Below are 20578 nucleotides of genomic sequence, written 5' to 3'. Positions count from 1 at the left end.
AAAGAGAGAGATCAGGACAACGACTCTAAGCACACAGCCAAGACAATGCAGGAGTGGCTTCGGGACCAGTCTCTGAATGTCCTTGAGTGGCCCAACCAGAGCCTGGACTTGAACCCGATCGAACAGCACTGTAGACCTGAAAATAGCTGTGCAGCGACGCTCCTCATCCAACCTGACAGAGCTTGAGAGGATTTGCAGAGAAGAATGGGAGAAACTCCCCAAATACAGGTGTGCCAAGCTTGTAACGTCATACCCAAGAAGACKCAATGCTATAATCGTTGCCAAAGGTGCTTCAACAACGTACTGAGTAAAGGGTCTGAATACATTAAGTAAATGTGATATTTCGGGTATTATTTAAAAAWAWTAAWAAWTTGCAAACATTTCWAAAAAKCTGTTTTTGCTTTGTAATTATGGGGTATTGTGTGTAGATTGATGAGGTGAAAAAAATGATTTAATCCATTTTAGAATAAGGCTGTAATGTAACAATGTGGGAAAAGTCAAGGGGTCTGAATACTTTCCGAATGCATTGTAGATGCTATGCGTTCTCACTTCTGTTCTCTCTCTTACTGTCTTTGTTTCAGAGGAGACAGAGTATGAGTACAGTGGCAGTGATGAGGAGGATGAGAACCGTGGGGAAGACGGAGAGTCCAGGTAACACAACACTACCCCAACAACGTTACTACCCCAAGCAATACCGCAGTAATATAAGACCACAGTGCCCTGAGATGAATGACACAATCTCCTGCTTCTCTACTATGATCTTTCCATTACCTCATCCTGCTATATGTCTCTGTCTCTCTGCGTCGTTCTCTCCCTCTCTCCGTCCTCAAGTACCTCCATCCTGAATGTGCCTGGTGAGTCGACGTTGAGGCGGGACTTCCTGCGTCTGCAGCAGGAGAACAAGGAGCGATCGGAGGCTCTGAAGAGACAGCAGGCCCAACTGGCCGCCCAGCGCCGAGACCCAGAGGAACACAAGAGACAGCTGCTGCACGACCGACAGAAACGCATCGAGGAGCAGAAAGAACAGCGTCGCCGCCTGGAAGAGGTAATACGCACAGGCCTTATATCAATTAGATTTGCTCACCTCCTGCACCCTCTCTCCTCCGTCCTCTCTCCTCCGTTCTCTCTCACCTCCTGCGCACTCTCTCCTCCGTCCTCTCTCACCTCCTGTGCCCTCTCTCCTCCGTCCTCTCTCACCTCCTTTTGAAAAAGGTAAAAGTTAATCGAGGAGAGTTGGTGAGGAGAGGGAAAGTGGACAAATGCACTCGTATGAAATGACTTTTACAGYGGTGGATCCCAAAATAAATGTGTGAAGTGCTAAAAACTAATTTAGTTAGTAGTGCAAGACATTTTATCGATAAAAGGAGGCTATCGAGGAGGGTAGGACCGTCTTCTGTTTGTCTACTAACAMATTTACACACACCTCAACCACTTATCGGTTTCCKAGTCACGGAGGAGAGAGGACGGAGGAYTGGCTTTTGCACAAACGAGAGAACTCCACTGACACACGGTCACACACAGCCTTATCAACTGCGGCTAGTGTTCTTTAGCAGGTTCAAGTAAACCACGATTTTACCCTGTGAGGTAAAACCAGTRACCAACATGGTTCAGCTGACTTTATTYTAACTTACAGAGAATGAATCATCACATACTTTTATACAGCTATTTATGTCACCCCAAGTCTCTAAGGTTTTCACAGTAGCCAGGTTTACTGGGCTTGTACTAGGCTGTTATGTATATTGCCAAAACACACTGTACAGTGTTTTTGAAGATGCCATAATACAGCAGGATATGAAGCTTGMTAATTTAGCAAGTTGGTAATGCCAGGTAGCCTAGTGGTTAGAGCGCTGGGTCAGTAACCGAAAGGTTGCTGGATCGAATCCCCGAGCTGACAAGGTAAAAATCTGTCGTTCTGCCCCTGAACAAGGCAGTTAACCCACGGTTCCCCGGTAGGCCGTCATTGTAAATAAGAATTTGTTCTTAACTGACTTGCCTAGTTAAATAAAAAAAGCTATCTATATTGCTTTTTTAAAATTTTTATAATGAGTATTATAATAAATAATTGTACATAATTTCTGTGCCAACTAAAAGAATTCAACTGGATTTAAATCTCAAATGTTAGATTCACCACATGCAGTAGATGGGATTATCACAAGGTCAGGTATCAACTTTTCTTCAGGGAGRGAAAACAGTTTTTATCGCTGAATGTTCTCTGGAGATAGTTCATTAATTGGCAACAACAAAAGAGAAGACCAGCATCTTAAATGTAAAACATGTCATTAGCAAGTTATATCTTGTTTTAATACAACAATGAGGAAGCCTCTCTTAAGGGAGATGTTTTAATAGGGAGGATGTAGTGTCTTTTCAGAAGGCGGCTTAAATCTATTCAGGGCGATACCAATTAAAGTGATGCTCCAGAGCTTTTGTATMATTTCAGCCAGTAGTTTTGAAAGTAGTGCTCACAAACCAAAACGGGTCCCTGAAAATGGTAGACAATTGTGTACTACGTCATGCAATTCGTATGATATGTTACGAATAGGAATTTGTACAGTATGTTAAGAAGATGTGCTGAAGATCCCGGACTGCATCTTTAACCCTTTAGCCCTATTCTCAACTGGCTGGCAGAGCATGTTTTGACAATGGATTTCGAAGTGGTTATGAAAAGAAACTTCACGTTAACTTAATTGGTCAACTCCCCTAGCCCCCTGCATCAAAAAACATACTTTGTATATTTTTGGGTTGCTGCAGTTCAGTGTTGTGGCACTGTAACTTTGCTCTCTCGGGGCTGTAAGAACTCTGTCACAAAATATATGGTATAAGAGGCAGGAATTCAGTTGATGAGGGATTAATATTGCACCATTCCTGTTAGTAGAGACCTTGAAGAGTAGGCATATGAAAATAAATTAAAATGTAAAAAGCCTAAAAAGTAAGAATTTTGTAAAAATGTGGTCAACCAGGCGGTTGTCACTGTATGTAATAAAAGAGAACTGCACTTTGTCATACATTATTATCTCAAAATGTCTGAATATGTGGGAAACATGGTAGAAGAACCTGGATCATTTGAAATATATAATTCCTTTTGGAGGCACATTGCAACATACACAACCTGAAAACACATTCATTTCAATGTAATTGAATATTGGACATAAATTACCATAATTTGTATTTAAAAAAATATATAAATCCACATTTACCCAAGCTTACTCATCTATAAACTCCATTGAAGCAGACCTAAAGTATGTMTTTTAAATATTGTTGAGATGAGTAAAAATGATATTCAAATTGTAATTCAAATATATAAAACATTAAAAACACCTTCCTAATATTAGCGAAGAGACAGAATCATTAGATAATTTGTTTTGCTACTGTCAATATGTAGCTTGTTTTTGGTCGCAGTCAAAATGTGGTATTTCATGGGCCTCCCGAGTGGCGCAGTGGTTTAAGGCACTGCATCGCTGTGCCACTAGAGATCCTGGTTTGAGTCTAGGCTCTGTCGCAGCCGGCCGCTACTGGGAGACCCATGGGGCTGCGCACAATTTGCCCAGCATCGTATGGGTTAGGGGAGGGTTTGGCCAACAGGGATGTTCTTGTCCCATCGCTCTAGCGACTCCTGTGGCTGGCCGGGCGCAATGMACGCTGACACAGTGTTTCCWCCGACATATTGGTKTGGCTGGCTTCCGGGTTAAGCGGGCATTGTGTCAAGAAGCAGTGGCTGGGTTGTGTTTCGGAGGATGCACGGATCTCGACCTTCACCTCTCCTGAGTCCGTACGGGAGTTGCAGCGATGAGGCAAGACTGTAACTACCAATTGGATACCACGAAGTTGGGGAGAAAAAGGGGTAAAAAAAATGAATGTGTTATTTCATAGTTTTGATGTCTTCTCTATTATTCTACAATGTAAAAAATAAAGAAAAACCCTGGAATGAGTAGGTGTGTCCAAACGTTTGACTGGTACTGTACTTATTCAAGAGTTTTCCTTTATTTTCCTGTTTTCTACATTGTAGAATAATAGTGAAGACATAAATGATGAAATAACACATGGAATCATAGTAACCAAAAAATGTTAAACAAATCAAAATATATTTTATTTTTGGGATTATTCAAAGTAGCCACCCTTTGCCTTGATGACTGCTTTGAACACTCTTGGCATTCTCTCAACCAGCTTCATGAGGTAGTCACCTAATTTATTATTTGACCCTGCTGGTCATCTATGAACATTTGAACATAGTGGCCATTTTCTGTTATAATCTCCACCCGGCACAGCCAGAAGAGGACTGGCCACCCCTTATAACCTGGTTCCTCTCTAGGTTTCTTCCTAGGTTCCGGCCTTTCTAGGGAGTTTTTCCTAGCCACCATGCTTCTACACCTGCATTGCTAGCTGTTTGGGGTTTTAGGCTGGGTTTCTGTACAGCACTTTGACATCAGCTGATGTAAGAAGGGCTTCATAAATACATTTGATTGATTGATTGAATGCATTTCAATTCACAGGTGTGCCTTGTTGAAAGTTAATTTGTTGATTGGTGATGATGACATGAACATGCATCTATACATGTGTAACAGTATAACTTTAARCCGTCCCCTCGCYCCGACACGGGCGCGAACCAGGGACCCTCTGCACACATCAACAACKGTCACCCACGAAGCATCGTTACCCATCGCTCCACAAAGGCCGCGGCCCTTGCAGAGCAAGGGGCAACCCTACTTCTAGGCTTCAGAGCAAGTGACGTAACTGATTGAAACGCTACTAGCGCGTACCCGCTAACTAGCTAGCCATTTCACATCCGTTACACATGCGGTAAAGCGGCATTGGACTAGTAACCGAAAGGTTGCAAGATCGAATCCCCGAGCTGACAAGGTAAACATCTGTCGTTCTGCCCCTGAACAAGGCAGTTAACCCACGGTTCCTAGGCCGTCATTGAAAATAAGAATTTGTTCTTAACTGACTTGCCTAGTTAAATAAAGTTTATTTTTWATTTTTATTTACGGTCATTCGAACTCRACCAAAACAATGGAATTGCCATGGAAACATGTGGGAGAAAGATACTGAATCTCCTTGCCCCCCAGGAAAATTAGCATACGTTTAGGCTATTGTTTGTGTGTTTCACACAATGTTGTGGTAAAAATTTGAGTATAATGTTTGCATATGGATGTCAATCCCAACACATGTTCATGTCATCAATCAACAGCAATACAGTTCTAAACAACTAACTACTACCACTGAATTCTGTATGCTAACTAGCTTATATGAACCAGAGTCAGTGTTTAGCAGGCATTTACCGCATCTATGKCATTGCTGGTATGGCTGTATTTTGACTTCTCAACYGCCTGGTAGAGATCTGTTATTTCCTAAATAAACATCAAGTTGAAAAAAAACCATTGATAGTTCCTATTTGAGTTCTTAGTAGTAGGAATTTAAGTTTTTAATAATAAAAAATTGTAAGAAGAGACCGGTAAAGGTTTAAAAGAACAACTGGCCAAGTGTTTGAATCAGGGAGAAGGTCAGTCTCAGAAGATGAGCAGGGCTGCAGTGGCTGGCGGTACATGTGTGACTCACAACCAACATCTCCCCCCTCCTCCTCCCGCTTTTTCTCTCTCGCTTGCTCTTTTACACCTTTTATTTCCTCTCACAGTGGAGGAAAAAAACTAACGGTTTATGCAAAAGTAAGGCATCCATTATAACCACAACATAATATGCAAAAGTGGCTTCCACACTCATTTCTCTCCCTCTCTCCTGTCATCCCTCTCAGCAACAGAGAAAAGAGCGAGAGATGGTGAGACAGCAAGAAAAGGGCCCCCATCGGAGACTTGACGATATAAGGAGGGAGGAGGATAGGAGGCTGGCCGAGAGGGAGCAGGTAACCAACCATGAGAAGCGCAGGAGCACAGTCAGCCAATTGTGGAGAGGTGTGGGCGTAGCCTATTCTGCAGGCTACTGCAAGCCACTCTGGCTGTGGAATGTCCGTGAGCTGGTTGCCATGGCAGCAGGGATCTAAATTAGAGTATTTATACAGAGATGAGTTTTCTGTGGGTGAGCTCAGTTTCTGCGTCTCTCTTTTGCTTCGTTTCTGCTCTACCTTAGTAACACTGTGACTGGCATTATATCACAGTCAACCTACGTTTTATAATCAATTCTCCTAGTCTCCTTTTCTCCATAAACCGTTTAACTCTCCTACCATTGCCCGTTTCTAAGTGATAACTAACCTGCATCGAGTCCTAAATGAAGAAGTGATGCAATTTATATGGATTTGTATTGTAGAGGCTAACAGTCAAACTGCAAAAGCTAATACCTTTTTGCAGTAGCTTTTAGTTTACCTGTAGAATTTTAAAGCCATGACAAATCACTAAGGCTGTGTACTAACTAGTGTATGACAGTCATAATTTCCCCTCTACATCGTGGTCTATTTATATCTATCCTCTTCTCCTCCATTGTCTTTCCTTTCCCTCTTCACCCCTCCTCCACCTCTCTCTTCAGGAGTTCATAAGACATAAGTTAGAGGAGGAACAGCGGCAGTTAGAAATCCTTCAGCAGCAGCTGCTTCAGGAGCAGGCACTGCTCATGGTAACTCTCTTCCTTCCTTTATCCTGCAGTCACCTCCTCTCCTCAGCCCTAGTCTACCCCTACCTCTGCCTGCAGGGCATACTGCTTACCTTACCCTCCTCCTCCTACTGGCACTTCACACCTCTCACCACTAGAGGCGTCAAATACTCCAGTTTGACAGTTTGCACTAACATACTGTATTTTGCTTCTTTGTTTTACGAAAACATTTCTTGAGAGAACTAGAGAATCATTGAGAGAATTTTSAGAATAAGGCCCATRTCTATGTATACCCTGCATGATGTCCCCATCTTTGTATGTAGGGTTGTGTCTGTCTGGGGGGCATGTCAAAGGGGTGTGTATTGTGTACTAGCCATGCTCAGGCCTAGAAAAGTCTGCTTTGACCGTATCATGGTGTGTGTSCAGGAGTACAAGCGTAAGCAGCTGGAGGAGCAGAGACAGTCTGAGCGTCTGCAGAGGCAGCTGCAGCAGGAGCATGCCTACCTGGTGTCCCTGCAGCAGCAGCAACAGGACAAGAAGCCCCAGCCYCTCTACCACTACAGCAAGAACGTGGAGCCCAACAATAAGCCTGCATGGGCCCGAGAGGTACAATAATGCCACACGGACATGAACAGTGGAACGTGCTATAACTTCAACTTAAATAACCCTATCGACCACACCTTTCATTAAATAGGGTTTTATAACCTAGAGTAATACCAGAGGGATATATTTAGCAATTACCCTGTAACAAGTTAGCATCAAGCAGTTATGCAGTATCACCTTAAGTGTCATCTTTTTTCCTGAAAGTTAGTCTGATTCGACATCTCTGTGATGGGCTTTCTCCCTCTCCCCCATCACTTCTCCCCTTATTTCCTTCCATTTTCCTCTCTCAGGTGGAGGAGCGCAGTAAGCTCAACAGGCAGGGCTCCCCCAAAATCTGCAACACTGTCTCTGACACTGCCATCCAATCACGCTCTGACTCCATCAGCCAATCCGGAGGGGGCCAGGCTGCTCAGACCCCGCCTATGCAGCGGCCTGTTGAGCCTCAGGGGGGACAGGGCAAGGTGTGTGTTGGTGTTTGTTCATCTGGGAATATATTTGTGTGTACTTTATTAATATGTTTCCCTTGTTACAATATAGTGTAGACATGTTGTTGAAATACTGGTTTATCACAATGGAGACTGCAATGTGTCAAAGTTGAGAGAAAAATTAGATGTTCTTTCCTTCCCCATGTCTTTTTCCTTGGACTGCATTACCCCCTGTCTAATAATGTTTATTTTACCTTTATTTATTTTCAATCTTCTTTTCCTTCCTTTTCTCCCCTCTCCTCCTCCTGGACCCACCCTTTTCCCTTCTTATTGCTTTCATATTGTCTTATTTCCCTAATTTCATAAAATGGCAAAAATCCCTATATGCCCTGCACAATCCTCCCTCCTATCACTCTATTTTGCTTGCTCTCACTACCTGACCCTGCCCTCTCCTCCACCTCTATACTCACTTCCTCCGTTCCCTCCTTCCTCACTGCTGCACCGCTGCAGTTCCAGATGGCCCACTTGGTCCCGCTGAAGCCCTACGCTGCCCCTGTCCCCCGCTCCCAGTCCCTGTGTGACCAGCCCACTAAGACCATGTCCGCCTTCCCCACCCAGGATCCCTCCCCCACCCCCCGCCCCGTCCACTCCAGGGAGCTGGTCCGACAGAACTCTGATCCCACCTCCGAGAGCCCCGCCCCACAGCCTCGCAAAAGGGAGGACCGCGGCCCCTGGATTCGCCTGCCAGAGATCGAACAGCCGCCCAAGGTGAGAGGCCACCTGCTGGGTTTTAGTCTTTTAGATATACTGTACCAGTCAAAGGTTTGGACACCTACTCATTCAAGGTTTATGTTTTATTTTTACTATTTTCTACATTGTAGAATAATAGTGAAGACATCAAAACTATGAAATAACACATATGGAATCATGTAGTAAGCAAAAAAGTGTAAAACAAATCAAAATATATTTTATATTTGAGAATCTTTAAAGTAGCCACCATTTGCCTTGATGACAGCTTTTCACACTCTTGGCATTCTCTCAACCAGATTCATGATGTAGTTGCCTGGAATGCATTTCAATTCACAGGTGTGCTTTGTTAAAAGTTAATTTGTGGAATTTCTTTCCTTCTTAATGCGTTAAAGCCAATCAGTGTTGTGAYAWGGTAAGGGTGGTATACAGAAGATGGYCCTATTTGGTAAAAGACCAAGTCCATATTATGGCAAGAACAGCTCAAATAAGCAAAGAGAAACGACAGTCCGTCATTCCTACAAGACATGAAGATCAGTCAATCTGGAACATTTCAAGAACTTTCAATGTTTATTCAAGTGCAGTCACAAAAACCATCAAGCGCTATGATGAAACGATCTCATGAGGACCGCCACAGGAAAGGAAGACCAGAGTTACCTCTGCTGCAGAGGATACGTTCATTAGATTTAACTGCACCTCAGATTGCAGGCCAAATACATGCTTCACAGAGTTCAAGTAACAGACACATCTCAACATCAACTGTTCAGAGGAGACTGCGTGAATCAGGCCTTCATGGTTGAATTGCTACAAAGAAACCACTACTAAAGGACACCAATAAGAAGAGGATGCAGAGTAGGTAAACGGATGATCTCCACATGTGTGGTTCCCACCGTGAAGCATGGAGTAGGTATGAAGGTTTGGAAGTGCTTTGTTGGTGACACTGTGTGATTTATTTGGAATTCAAGGCACACTTAACCAGCGTGGTTACCACAGCACTCTGCAGCAATCTGCCACCCCATCTGGATTGCGCTTAGTCCCACTATCAKTTGTTTTTAAACAGGGTAATAACCCAACACACCTCCAGGCTGTGTAAGGGCTGTTTGACCAAGAAGGAGAGTGATGGAGTGCTGCATCAGTCTAATACTACAATCACCCGACCTCAACCCATTTAAGATGGTTTGGGATGAGTTGGACCGCAGAGTGAAGGAAAAGCAGCCAACAAGTGCTCAGCATATGTGGGAACACTTTCAAGACTGTTGGAAAAGCATTCTTCCTTAGGAAGCTGGTTGAGAGTATGCCAAGAGTGCACTGTCATCAATGCAAGGGTGGCTACTTTGAAGAATCTAACATCTCAAATATATTTTGATTKAACACTTTTTTTGGTTACTACRTGATTCAATATGTGTTATTTCATAGTGTTGATGTCTTCACTATTATTCTACAATGTAGAAAATAGTAAAAATAAAAACCCTTGAATGAGTAGGTGTGTCAAATTTTGACTGGTACTGTATATTTACAAAATATATGGGGGAATGAAAATGATGCATACAATTACATTGATGAGAGCTATAATCTATCTGCAATATTAAAGCTGATCTACCTGAAAATTGCAGATGTACTTAATGTTTTGTACACCTAGTGTACATGCGGTAGAGGCCAATGGAACACAGACCGTGGAGGATAGAAGGACATCGCATTGGCGCACATTAGCAAATCAGATTTAACAAAGTGGATATTCGTCATCCGTCATGATTGATGTATTGTAACAGGCMCACAATGTGGTTACTAAAGTCAGATTTGGCAGTTTTCACTGCATAACATTTAGAAGTTTCTTTTCAGGTTTAAGAAGTTGGASAGTTATAGCTCCCTCACTAACTTCAAGCATCAGCTGTCAGAGCAGCTCACAGATCATTGCAGCTGTACACAGCCCATCTGTAAATAGCCCGTCCAACCAACTACCTACCCCATCCCCATATGTTTTAGTTTTTTCTGCTCTTTTGCACACCAGTATTTATACTTGCACATCCTCATCTGCACATCTATCACTCCAGTGTTAATTGTAATTGCTTCGCCTCTGTGGCCWATWTTTTTTTTRCCTCCTTACTTAATTTGCACACACTGTATACAGATTGACTGTACATTTGTTTATCCCATGTGCAACTCTGTGTTGTTTTTGTCGCACTGCTTTGCTTTATCTTGGCCAGGTCGCAGTTGTAATTGAGAACTTGTTCGCAACTGGCCTACCTGGTTAAATAAAGGTGAAGTAAAAATAAAGAAAAACCCTTGAATGTTTAGGTGTGTCCAAACTTTTGACTGGTTCTGTATATACAAAAGTATGTGGACACCCCTTCAAATTAGCGGATTCGGCTATTTTAGCCACACCTGTTGCTGACCCGTGTATAAAATCGATCGCACAGCCATGCAATCTCCATATATAAACATTGGCAGTAGAATGGCCWTACTGAAGAGCTCAGTGACTTTCAACATCGCACCATCATGGAATGCCACCTTTCCAACAAGTCAGTTTGTCAAATYTCTGCCCTGTTAGAGCTGCCCCGGTAAAAGTGTTGTTATTGTGAAGTGGAAATGTCTAGCAGCAACAACGGCTCAGCCGTGAAGTGGTAGGCCACACAAGCTCACAGAATTGAACCGCCGAATGCTGAAGCGTGTGGTGTGTAAAAATTGTCTGTCTTCGGTTGCAACACTTACTACCGAGTTCCAAACTGCCTCTGGAAGCCATGTCAGCACAAAAACTGTTAGTCGGGAGCTTCCAAGCCTAAGATCACAATGCCAAGCCTCTGCTGGAGTGGTGTAAATCACCACCATTGGACTCTGGAGTAGTGGACACCCGTTCTCTGGATTGATGAATCACGCTTTACTATCTGGCAGTTTAACAGCCAAATCTGGGTTTGGCGGATGCCAGGAGAATGCTACTTGCCCCAATGTATAGTGCCAACTGTGAAGTTTGGTGGAAGTGGAATAATGGTCTGGAGCTGTTTTTTATGGCTCGGGCTAGGCCCCTAGTTCCAGTAAAGGGAAATCTTAATGCTACAGCATACAATGACATTCTAGACTATTCTGTGCTTCCAACTTTGTGGCAACAGTTTGGGAAAGGCCCTTTCCTGTTTCAGCATGACAATGTCCCCGTGCAAAAAGCGAGGTCCATACAGAAATGGTTTGTTGAGATCGGTGTGGAAGAACTTGACTGGCTTGCACAGAGCCCTGACCTCAACCCCATCGAACACCTTTGGAATGAATTGGAATGCAGACTGCGTGCCAGGCCTAATCGCCCAGCATCAGTGAGGTCTGKCACTGCGGGGAAGCAAGTCCCCTTAGCAATGTTCCAACATCTAGTGGAAAGCCTTCCCAGAAGAGTGGAGGCTGTTWTAGCAGCAAAGGGGCGACCAAGTCCATATTAATGCCGATGATTTTGGAATGAGATGTTCGACGAGCAGGTGTTTACATACTTTTGGTCATATAATGTATTTAGTAATGTCGGATATCTCTCGATCTTTCGCAGATTCCCCAGAGGACCGCCTCCATTGCCACAGCTCTCAACACCAACCTATCGTCTGGCATCAGGCATCCAGTCAGAGCCAGGTAACTCAGACGGACACATCTAAGCTACTCTCATTCTAATTCCGKCTCCTAGAACCAAATCTCCCGCTACTTGATTTAGGTTTTGGCGGCAAACACTTTCCAATCTGTCTTAACGAAGTCCATACCTCCCTCTGCCAAAGCCTGTTCCCAGTCCCTCCCTCCCTCTTCAGAAAGGGCACGCGTTTATTCATATGTTATGCACTACATGCTAACATGGAGGTATCTGGCGATGTTTTCGATGAAACTATTTAGCAGGTAAGCAGTGTTTAGAGAATTTTGGCAAAAATTTGTCCCCACTAAACAACACCTCCGAAATCATGCACCAAACAAAGTCAGTTTTACTCCCCGTCTCACTCATGAGCTCATTTGGCAATACATTCACATTTTAAACATGTGTCAGAAGACTATTCTGATTCCAATCATGACACATGGATGATGGTAGATCATGACAGAGTTATGATATTCACTGCTGAGGTTTTAATAACTAATAATCTTATCTCTTCCTTGTAATAGCAACCCAGACCTCAGCCGCAACGACCGCTGGGAGAGAGGAGATAGCATGAACCACGTATCCAATCTACCCCAGACTGGCTCTCTGGAGAGGCACCGGATACTCAGTGAGTCAATCACATTCTCTGTGACTCTGCTTATCTATCTCCTTCTCTTTCTGTTGATCCCTCTTATGGAATGAAAGCAAGCCCCAGCAATGATGTTAGCAATTCCATGTTGACATTCAGAATGTTGGTTTCAGGCTCCTCCAAAATAGACTCCCCCATACTAGGCCATGATGGGCGCATGACGGGGCACAAGCCAGGGGAGTCTCGCACGTCGTCCCGCCCCAGTCGCCCTGCTGTAAGTACCCCTCACCTGTAAAACACCCTCACTATGAACACTGCATGAAGGATATTCAGACACTTTACACACCCTTCCCATTTGTCAGCTGTTCACACGCATCTTCTTTTCAGCTTATCACTTTTGAAATGAATTTTCACTGACTATTCTGCACTATTGTAACACCTGCACTCACTCCCCAATCCCTACAGCGGATCTTTTTCTGGAAATTGACTCCTACACTAACAGTTTCTCTTTTTTTCATATCCTATTCTCTGCACTTTTCTTTTTCTCTCTTCCTACACCGCTCACTTCCCTGTTTGTCCACTGCTTCTTCCAATGCACAGAGTTACAAGAGAGCTATAGGAGAGGTTAGTATCTGTGTGTGTGCTGTGATACACATGTATTGGTTTCACTATGTCAGGCTGCTGTGTTAAGTTACACATGCCTGTCATAGTCCTAGTATGCTGGCAAAACCTGTCGTCTGTGTGTCGTGTGTGTGTGTGTGTGTTCAGGACCATGGGCTGTATGCTAAGGAGCGTCCTGAGGAGCAGCCCAGACCTCCGGTGAAGGCCAATGACTACTCCTCATCCTCAGAAGGCAGTGAGAGCAGTGAGGAGAGTGAGAGTGGAGAGGGGAATGAGGAGGAGGACAGCCCTACAGACCGGTCAGTACCAGGGTGGGAGAACACACACTGACAAACAGGAAGGAGAAAAAAGGAGAGACAGCTTATTGTGTGAATAATGACATTGAAAGGAGAGACGGCTTCTCGTGTAAATAATGACATTGAAAGGAGAGACGGCTTCTCGTGTAAATAATGACATTGAAAGGAGAACGGCTTCTCCGTGTAAAATAATGACATTGAAAGGGAGAGACGGCTTCTCGTGTAAATAATGACATTGAAAGGAGAGACGGCTTCTCGTGTAAATAATGACATTGAAAGGAGAGACGGCTTCTCGTGTAAATAATGACATTGAAAGGAGAGACTGCTTCTCGTGTGAATAATGACATTGAAAGGAGAGACGGATTCTTGTGTGAATAATGACATCGAAAGCCCATTCTTATCCTCTTTATACCGCCACCCTCACCTTCCCTTCTTTCATTTTCCTGTCTACTTCATATCCTCTGCTGTTCCGTCATTTTCCTCTGTTTCTTCCTCCTTGACATCCTCTCCTGTCTGTCTTTAGTCCCCGGGATGCCGACACTGACTCGGTCAACACCATGGTGGTTCATGAGGAGGAGGAGGGCGAGGGAGGGGAGGARGGGCAGGCTGGAGGCTACAGGGACCAGACCATGCTGGTGCAGAGGGTGAGTTATGTCTTTCAGGAAGTAGCCTACTGGACTAGAGAGAAGTAATCTGTATTAACACACATATGTATACATGTATGTGTGTGGAGTTGTGTAAATGTGTGTGGGTGGTCAGGTTACTCTTATGTAGGAGGTTGTGTTGGGCCATTGTGACTGGTTTGTCCCCGTTGCCTGGCAGACACCAGAGAAGCGGAGCCACAATGGATACACCAACCTGCCTGATGTGGTGCAGCCCTCCCACTCCCCCACTGACTCCGCCTCCCACTCCTCCCCTGGGAAAGACTCTGTTTATGATGTGAGTCTCTCTGACTCTCTCCCCGAATACAAGTACAATCATGGACATGGTTCTCTGCCCAAAACTCCATTCTCTCCCTTCCTTCCTGTTTCCTCCAGTATCAGTCCAGGGGTCTAGTCAAGGCGTCAAGTGGCAAGTCCTCCTTCACCACCTTTGTTGACCTGGGCATGTACCAACCACCAGGTGACACTGCGGATGCCATCTCTGTGGGCAGTAAGTACAGACAGAATGTCTCATTATCAAAAGGTTAAATGAGGTTCCCCTATACACCCTCAATTCCTTAGTTCCCTATTCCAGTCTCTAGCTTCATTACGCGGCTCACAATCCAGCATCTTTTACTTTACTGCTGTTATTAAATCTGAGTCATGGAAATGTCTCACAGCAGGAGGGCAGCATTTGCCCATAGTAGCTTGATTCAATATCATTCCCTTAAGGAAGTTTTTTTCTCCTCTTCCCTCTAAACTTTGCCTGCTTCTCTGCCTCCCTCCTGCTGTGTCCAGGCCTGGGCTCCAGGTTTGAGCAGCTGAAGATGGAGGTGAGGAAAGGCTCCATGGTGAACGTGAACCCCACCAACACACGCCCCCACAGCGACACCCCCGAGATCCGCAAGTACAAGAAGAGGTTCAACTCTGAGATCCTCTGTGCTGCTCTCTGGGGTGAGACAGACGGCACGCTGGTCTAAGCTATAGCCAACACTGTAATCATTTTATTCCATCCACCATGAGTATCACATCTTCTACATATTTCCTGTAGGTCCTGATTGTTTGCATTTTGGGGATATTTGTATCTGTGTGTGATTCCCAGGTGTGAACCTGCTGGTGGGGACAGAGAACGGTCTGAAGCTGCTGGACCGTAGTGGTCAGGGGAAGGTCTACCCCCTCATCAATTCGCGCAGGTTTCAACAAATGGATGTTCTGGAGGGACTGAACCTGCTCATCACCATATCAGGTGATTAGTACTGCTCAGCACTTGAACAACACTGCGCTYACCTGGGGTCTGTTCAGGATAGTGCAACGTCACAAAATCTTCAGATAGAATCTGTTAGCTCTACATTTTGCCTTTCTATCTGCAACGTYCTGAACGTTTCATTTCAACTGAATACACCCGTGGCTAGTTAAGGATCATATCACCTCTACCTTACCTGACACCCTAGACCTACTTCAATTTGCTTACCGCCCCAATAGATCCACAGACGATGCAATCGCCATAACACTGCACACTGCYCTATCCCWTCTGGACAAGAGGAATACCTATGTAAGAAAGCTGTTCATTGACCATAGCTCAGCATTCAACACCATAGTACCCTCCAAACCCATCATTAAGCTCAGGGCCCTGGGTCTCAACCCCGCCCTGTGCAACTGGGGCTTGGACTTCCTGACGGGCCGTCCCCAGGTGGTGAAGGTAGGAAACAACACCTCCACTTCACTGATCCTCAACACAGGGGCCCCACAAGGGTGCGTACTCAGCCCCCTSCTGTACTCCCTGTTCACCCATGACTGTGTGGCCATGCACGCCRCCAACTCAATCATYAAGTTTGCAGATGACACAACCATAGTMGGCCTGATTACCAACAATGACGAGACAGCCTACAGGAAGAAGGTGAGGGWCCTGGCGGAATGGTGCCAGGAATATAACCTCTCCCTCAATGTCAACAAAGCGAAGGAGCTGATCGTGGACTTCAGGAAAAAGCAGAGGGAGCAGCCCCCTCTCCACATCGACGGGACCGCAGTGAAGGTGGAAAGCTTCAAGTTCCTTGGCGTACACGTCACTGACGATCTGAAATGGTCCACACAGACTTGTGGTGAAGGTGGCACAACAGTGCCTCTACAACCTCAGAGGAGGCTGAATAAATTTGGCTTGGCTCCTAAGAGCCTCACAAACTTTTACAGATGCACCATTGAGAGCGTCCTGTCGGGCTGTATCATCACTTGGTATGGAAACTGCACCACCCGCAACCGCAGGGCTCTCCAGAGGGTGGTGCAGTCTGCACAACGCATCACCGGGGGCAACTACCTGCCCTCCAGGACACCTACMGCACCTGATGTCACAGGGAGGCCAAAAAGATCATCAAGGACATCAACCACCCGAGCCACGGCCTGTTCACCCCGCTATCATCCAGAAGGCGAGGTCAGTACAGGTGCATCAAAGCTGGGACCGAGAGACTGAAAAACAGCTTCTATCTCAGGRCCATCAGACTGTTAAATAGTCATCACTAGCCGGCTACCACGCGGTTACTCAACCCTGCACCTTAGAGGCTACTACCCTATATACATAGACATGGAATCACTGGTCACTTCAATAATGGAACACTAGTCACTTTAATAGTGTTTACATACTGCTTTACTCATTTCATATGTTTATACTGTATTTTAGTCAATGCCACTAAGACATTGCTCGTCCTAATATTTATATATTTCTTAATTCCATTATTTTACTTTTAGATTTGTGTGTATTGTTGTGAATTGTTAGATATTACTGCACTGTTAGMGCTGTGAACACAAACATTTCACTACACCCGCAATAACATCTGCTAAGTATGTGTATGTGACCAATAAAATTTKATTTGATTTGACAAGGACCTGTGCATCACAAACTCCATCTGTTGCTACTCAGCCCCTTTTCTTATCCACTGTATAACCTCTTACTGTGTGTGTGTGTGTGTGTGTGTGTCTGTCCCAGGTAAGAAGAACAAGGTGCGTGTGTACTACCTGGCCTGGCTGAGAAACAAGATCCTCCACAATGACCCGGAGGTTGAGAAGAAGCAGGGCTGGACCACTGTAGGGGAGATGGAGGGATGTGTCCACTACAAAGTGGGTGAGTAAAGGAAGGAAGGACGGAGACAGCAGAACAGTGATGTGACCCGTTATTGAACCGCATATCTATTATCAATGCATTTTCCAACAATGTACATTTACACATGGTTTTTGCCTTTTTGGACGTGTTTATTTATAGTATAATATAAAGGCTCTAATCCCGCTTTGTTGTTTGTGTCTAGTGAAATATGAGAGGATCAAGTTCCTGGTGATAGCTATGAAGAATGCGGTGGAGGTATATGCCTGGGCTCCCAAGCCTTATCACAAATTCATGGCCTTCAAGGTAGGTCTCACTTTTCCTGCCTTATTGTTCTGAGTGCCAGGTGTTCTATTTCCCACAGCCAGTCAACCAGAACAACATTAAAAAAAACGTATGTTCTCCCTCTTTCTCGTCTCTCTTTCCGTCTCCCATCTCTCTCTCTCTCTCCTCTCCTCTAGTCCTTTGGTGACCTGCCCCACAGGCCCCAGTTGGTAGACCTCACAGTGGAGGAAGGTCAGAGGTTGAAAGTCATCTATGGCTCCATTGCTGGCTTCCACGCCATCGACGTTGACTCTGGGAACAACTATGACATCTACATCCCAGTGCATGTAAGTGGATAAGTTYCTAGTGACACCACTGTCGTGTCTTTGCTATCATTAAATTGAAGACTTAGTTTTTAKCAAAGACTCCTGTAATTAGGGATTACGYGATCAACTGATTAATAACGTAACTAATTAACTATGAATTTGGGGCACCAAGGAAAAATATTCGGATTACAAAGTTATCATTTCCTAAAATAACTTTTCAGATATTTTATCTGATCAATTAGTCTTCGAATTAATTAATTATTTACTTTACCTMACGTYAGTCTCATTCCAAACGTYGTAAATTGTTGGTTATCTGCACGAACCCAGTCTTCACTATGAGTCATCCATACATCAATTGTCTTAAATCATTTATTTATTACTAACTAAGTAATTCACATAAATGCATAAACAAACAAACAAACTTAAAATGGTTACATGAAAATGATAGGAGAATATGCCCTAGTGGGCTGAACCGGCATGGCGGCTTGTTAGACAAAGGGAAAATTGGGGTCGACTAAGAAGTCACTACAGAGTTCATATTATAACAATTGACATGCTAATCCTTTACACATGAACGCTCACTCATTCGGGAACAATTGCAATCAATATTATATATATTTACGCTCAGTGTGTCGTCTTGATCGCTGGAGAAAAGTTAGTTTCTGTGGAGAGTTTCGTCTGTCTCTATCATGGTTATTGTGGGTAGTTCAGAGTGACATTCCATTATAGAATGGATGTTTCGGCGGTTGTCGTTCTTCGCGTTCAATGATACCGAATTCCTAGCTGCAGACTAGTAGTCAATATCAAAGACTTGTTCTTATTCTGTCGGTATAGTCTTTGAGTTTAACCACGTGGTATGGTTAAAGACTCAGCAATTGTCCACAACCTTTGTTCCTCTCCTAATGGAGAAAAAACATGGTCTGGTGATAATTTCTCAAGTTGGGTTTTTATTAGGAATTGCAGAAAGGGGCTGTCCCAGGATGTCTGACCCAACTGGGCTCAGGGGCTGGTCCTCGGATTTAGTTCAAATCAAAAGGGATTTGTATTTTTCTTCATTAAACAGTCCAAAATCATATTACACAATTATACAAACAGTATCATACTCACTCATTCATTTTATACAACAATTAGATGTAAACCTCATATCTGAGGTTATTATATAAACAGCGGTATGGTAATGTAGCCACACAGTCTCCCATGAGTTTCCCAAGTTGTGACAAACGGACATATTAATAGCTGGAATCTTCACCGATCTTTTATACTTTTTCCGGAACATGAAATCTGTTCGTACCTCAAGTTCTGTGAGGTGGAAGAAATCCCTTTGTTCTCTTTGGAAGTTTTACCCTCTGCTATACTGTGTGTCCATGAGGAGATTCTCAGGAATTTACGACGTCTCTTTGTGACCACAGCAGCCTAGTTGTAGGGGGCAGGGAGAGGGGGATGGGGCTTGCTATACCCAAGCAGGCAACGTCATGACACCACACACATATAAACAGGGCCAGACAGAAACTATGGGGACAGAATATCCTTAAGCCCCCACAAATTCTTCCAAATCAGATAGACTTGARAATACATTCACACCTAAAATAGCTACAGAACATGAATAATAACCTGTTTATTGATTAGATGCCCAAACTTGACAGGTATTGATGTAAAAACCTCCTCACAGTTTTCACCCACTTCTTGCTAGCTATACATTTTCATCACTTCACAGCAGTGTGGAAGTACTCGAGCCCAGGACTMGGATTCGAGTCCCGATTTTTCATGACTTCTGACTCGACCATTGGTGACTCTGACTCGCCTTTTTGTGACTTGTATTTTCACTTGGACTGAGTATGCTACTACACTCTTCTATTCGTTTATTCCCACCCTCTTCTACTCGATTCTTGTTGTATAGTCTTCCTTGATTTTCCTGGAACACCATGTTGTATTTTGTTTCGTCTTGTCTGAACACTCTGTTTCGTAGCCTCAAGTTCTGTGAGGTGGAAGAAATTCCTGGTTCTGCTGTTGGAAGTGATTTTAGTTACCCTCTTCTCGCTTACCATGTTGGTGGATCCATTGGAGTGAAAGAGAATTCCTCAGTCGGAATGTCTCCTCTACGGCAACGTCTCTGGTTCGTGACCCTCCTACAGCAGCCTCCTGTCAAGTTTTGCGGTAGGGGGCAGGGGAGTAGGGGCGAAGGCATGAGGGCTCTGGTGTCTAATTACTCCAAATCGTCATTGGCTTCTCTCTGTCGTCAACGTCATGAGACAATGAACCACATAAAGTCACACATTTATAAACAGTGTGCCTAGACATGAACTACTCGGGGCAATCACTCAGGAAATACATATCCTTGTAGCCTTTCGCCCGTCCTCCCGTCCTCCGCCCGGCCCACACGTTTAATTCCTTTAGTTGCTTTTTCCCAAATCAGATAGACTTGTGAAATACCTTCACAACTTTGGCTTAGACCACGCTATCTATTCACTGTTTTTTAACCCACGGGATGAACGTGTATATTTTGACTCTGCAGTTTGCGACCATGTAAAGATAGCTTACAGGAACATGAAAATAGACCTGTTTATCACCATGATTAGACTGGCCGTTGCCTTCTAAAGTGGATTTTGGTTCGGGTCGGATGACAAGGATATTGCGACTCGTAATACAAAACCTCCTCACAGTTTTCAACTCGTCACCTCTTTGCTAGCCCCCCTATATCATTTTTGCATCACTTGTCAACAGCAGTGTGGAAGTACTCTGACCGCAGCCCAAGGACTCGGATTCGAGTCCCGATTTTTCATGACTTCTGACTCGACCATTGGTGACTCTGACTCGCCTTTTTGTGACTTGTATTTTACCACTTGGACTGCTCCGTA

At 44.3% G+C, this 20578-nt stretch overlaps 1 protein-coding gene across 5 annotated transcripts in view; it reads left to right on the top strand.

The window, feature by feature from the left end:
• The window catches only part of mink1 (misshapen-like kinase 1), a 65417-nt gene that overhangs the window by 27899 nt on the left and 16940 nt on the right, over positions 1-20578 (top strand). The window contains exons 10-29 of one of the 5 annotated variants that reach the window (XM_023967942.3): positions 582-651; positions 832-1045; positions 5747-5854; positions 6472-6558; positions 6961-7140; positions 7428-7598; positions 8073-8330; positions 11830-11909; positions 12423-12526; positions 12661-12761; positions 13088-13111; positions 13256-13407; positions 13928-14048; positions 14227-14343; positions 14442-14556; positions 14844-14999; positions 15148-15291; positions 17023-17157; positions 17339-17439; positions 17595-17744. In XM_023967942.3, coding sequence (XP_023823710.1) covers positions 582-651; positions 832-1045; positions 5747-5854; positions 6472-6558; positions 6961-7140; positions 7428-7598; positions 8073-8330; positions 11830-11909; positions 12423-12526; positions 12661-12761; positions 13088-13111; positions 13256-13407; positions 13928-14048; positions 14227-14343; positions 14442-14556; positions 14844-14999; positions 15148-15291; positions 17023-17157; positions 17339-17439; positions 17595-17744 — 2588 coding nt within the window. Of the gene's footprint in view, positions 1-581; positions 652-831; positions 1046-5746; positions 5855-6471; positions 6559-6960; positions 7150-7427; positions 7599-8072; positions 8331-11829; positions 11910-12422; positions 12527-12660; positions 12762-13087; positions 13112-13255; positions 13408-13927; positions 14049-14226; positions 14344-14441; positions 14557-14843; positions 15000-15147; positions 15292-17022; positions 17158-17338; positions 17440-17594; positions 17745-20578 lie in introns of those variants that run through there. The other 4 variants (XM_023967943.3, XM_070434465.1, XM_070434467.1 and 1 more) reach the window with 4 other exon arrangements.

This window comes from Salvelinus sp. IW2-2015, linkage group LG23, assembly GCF_002910315.2.
Source record: "Salvelinus sp. IW2-2015 linkage group LG23, ASM291031v2, whole genome shotgun sequence".
NCBI classification, from domain to species: domain Eukaryota; kingdom Metazoa; phylum Chordata; class Actinopteri; order Salmoniformes; family Salmonidae; genus Salvelinus; species Salvelinus sp. IW2-2015.
The sequence above is the reverse complement of the archived record's forward strand: the minus strand, read 5'-3'. Positions and strand labels throughout refer to the sequence as shown.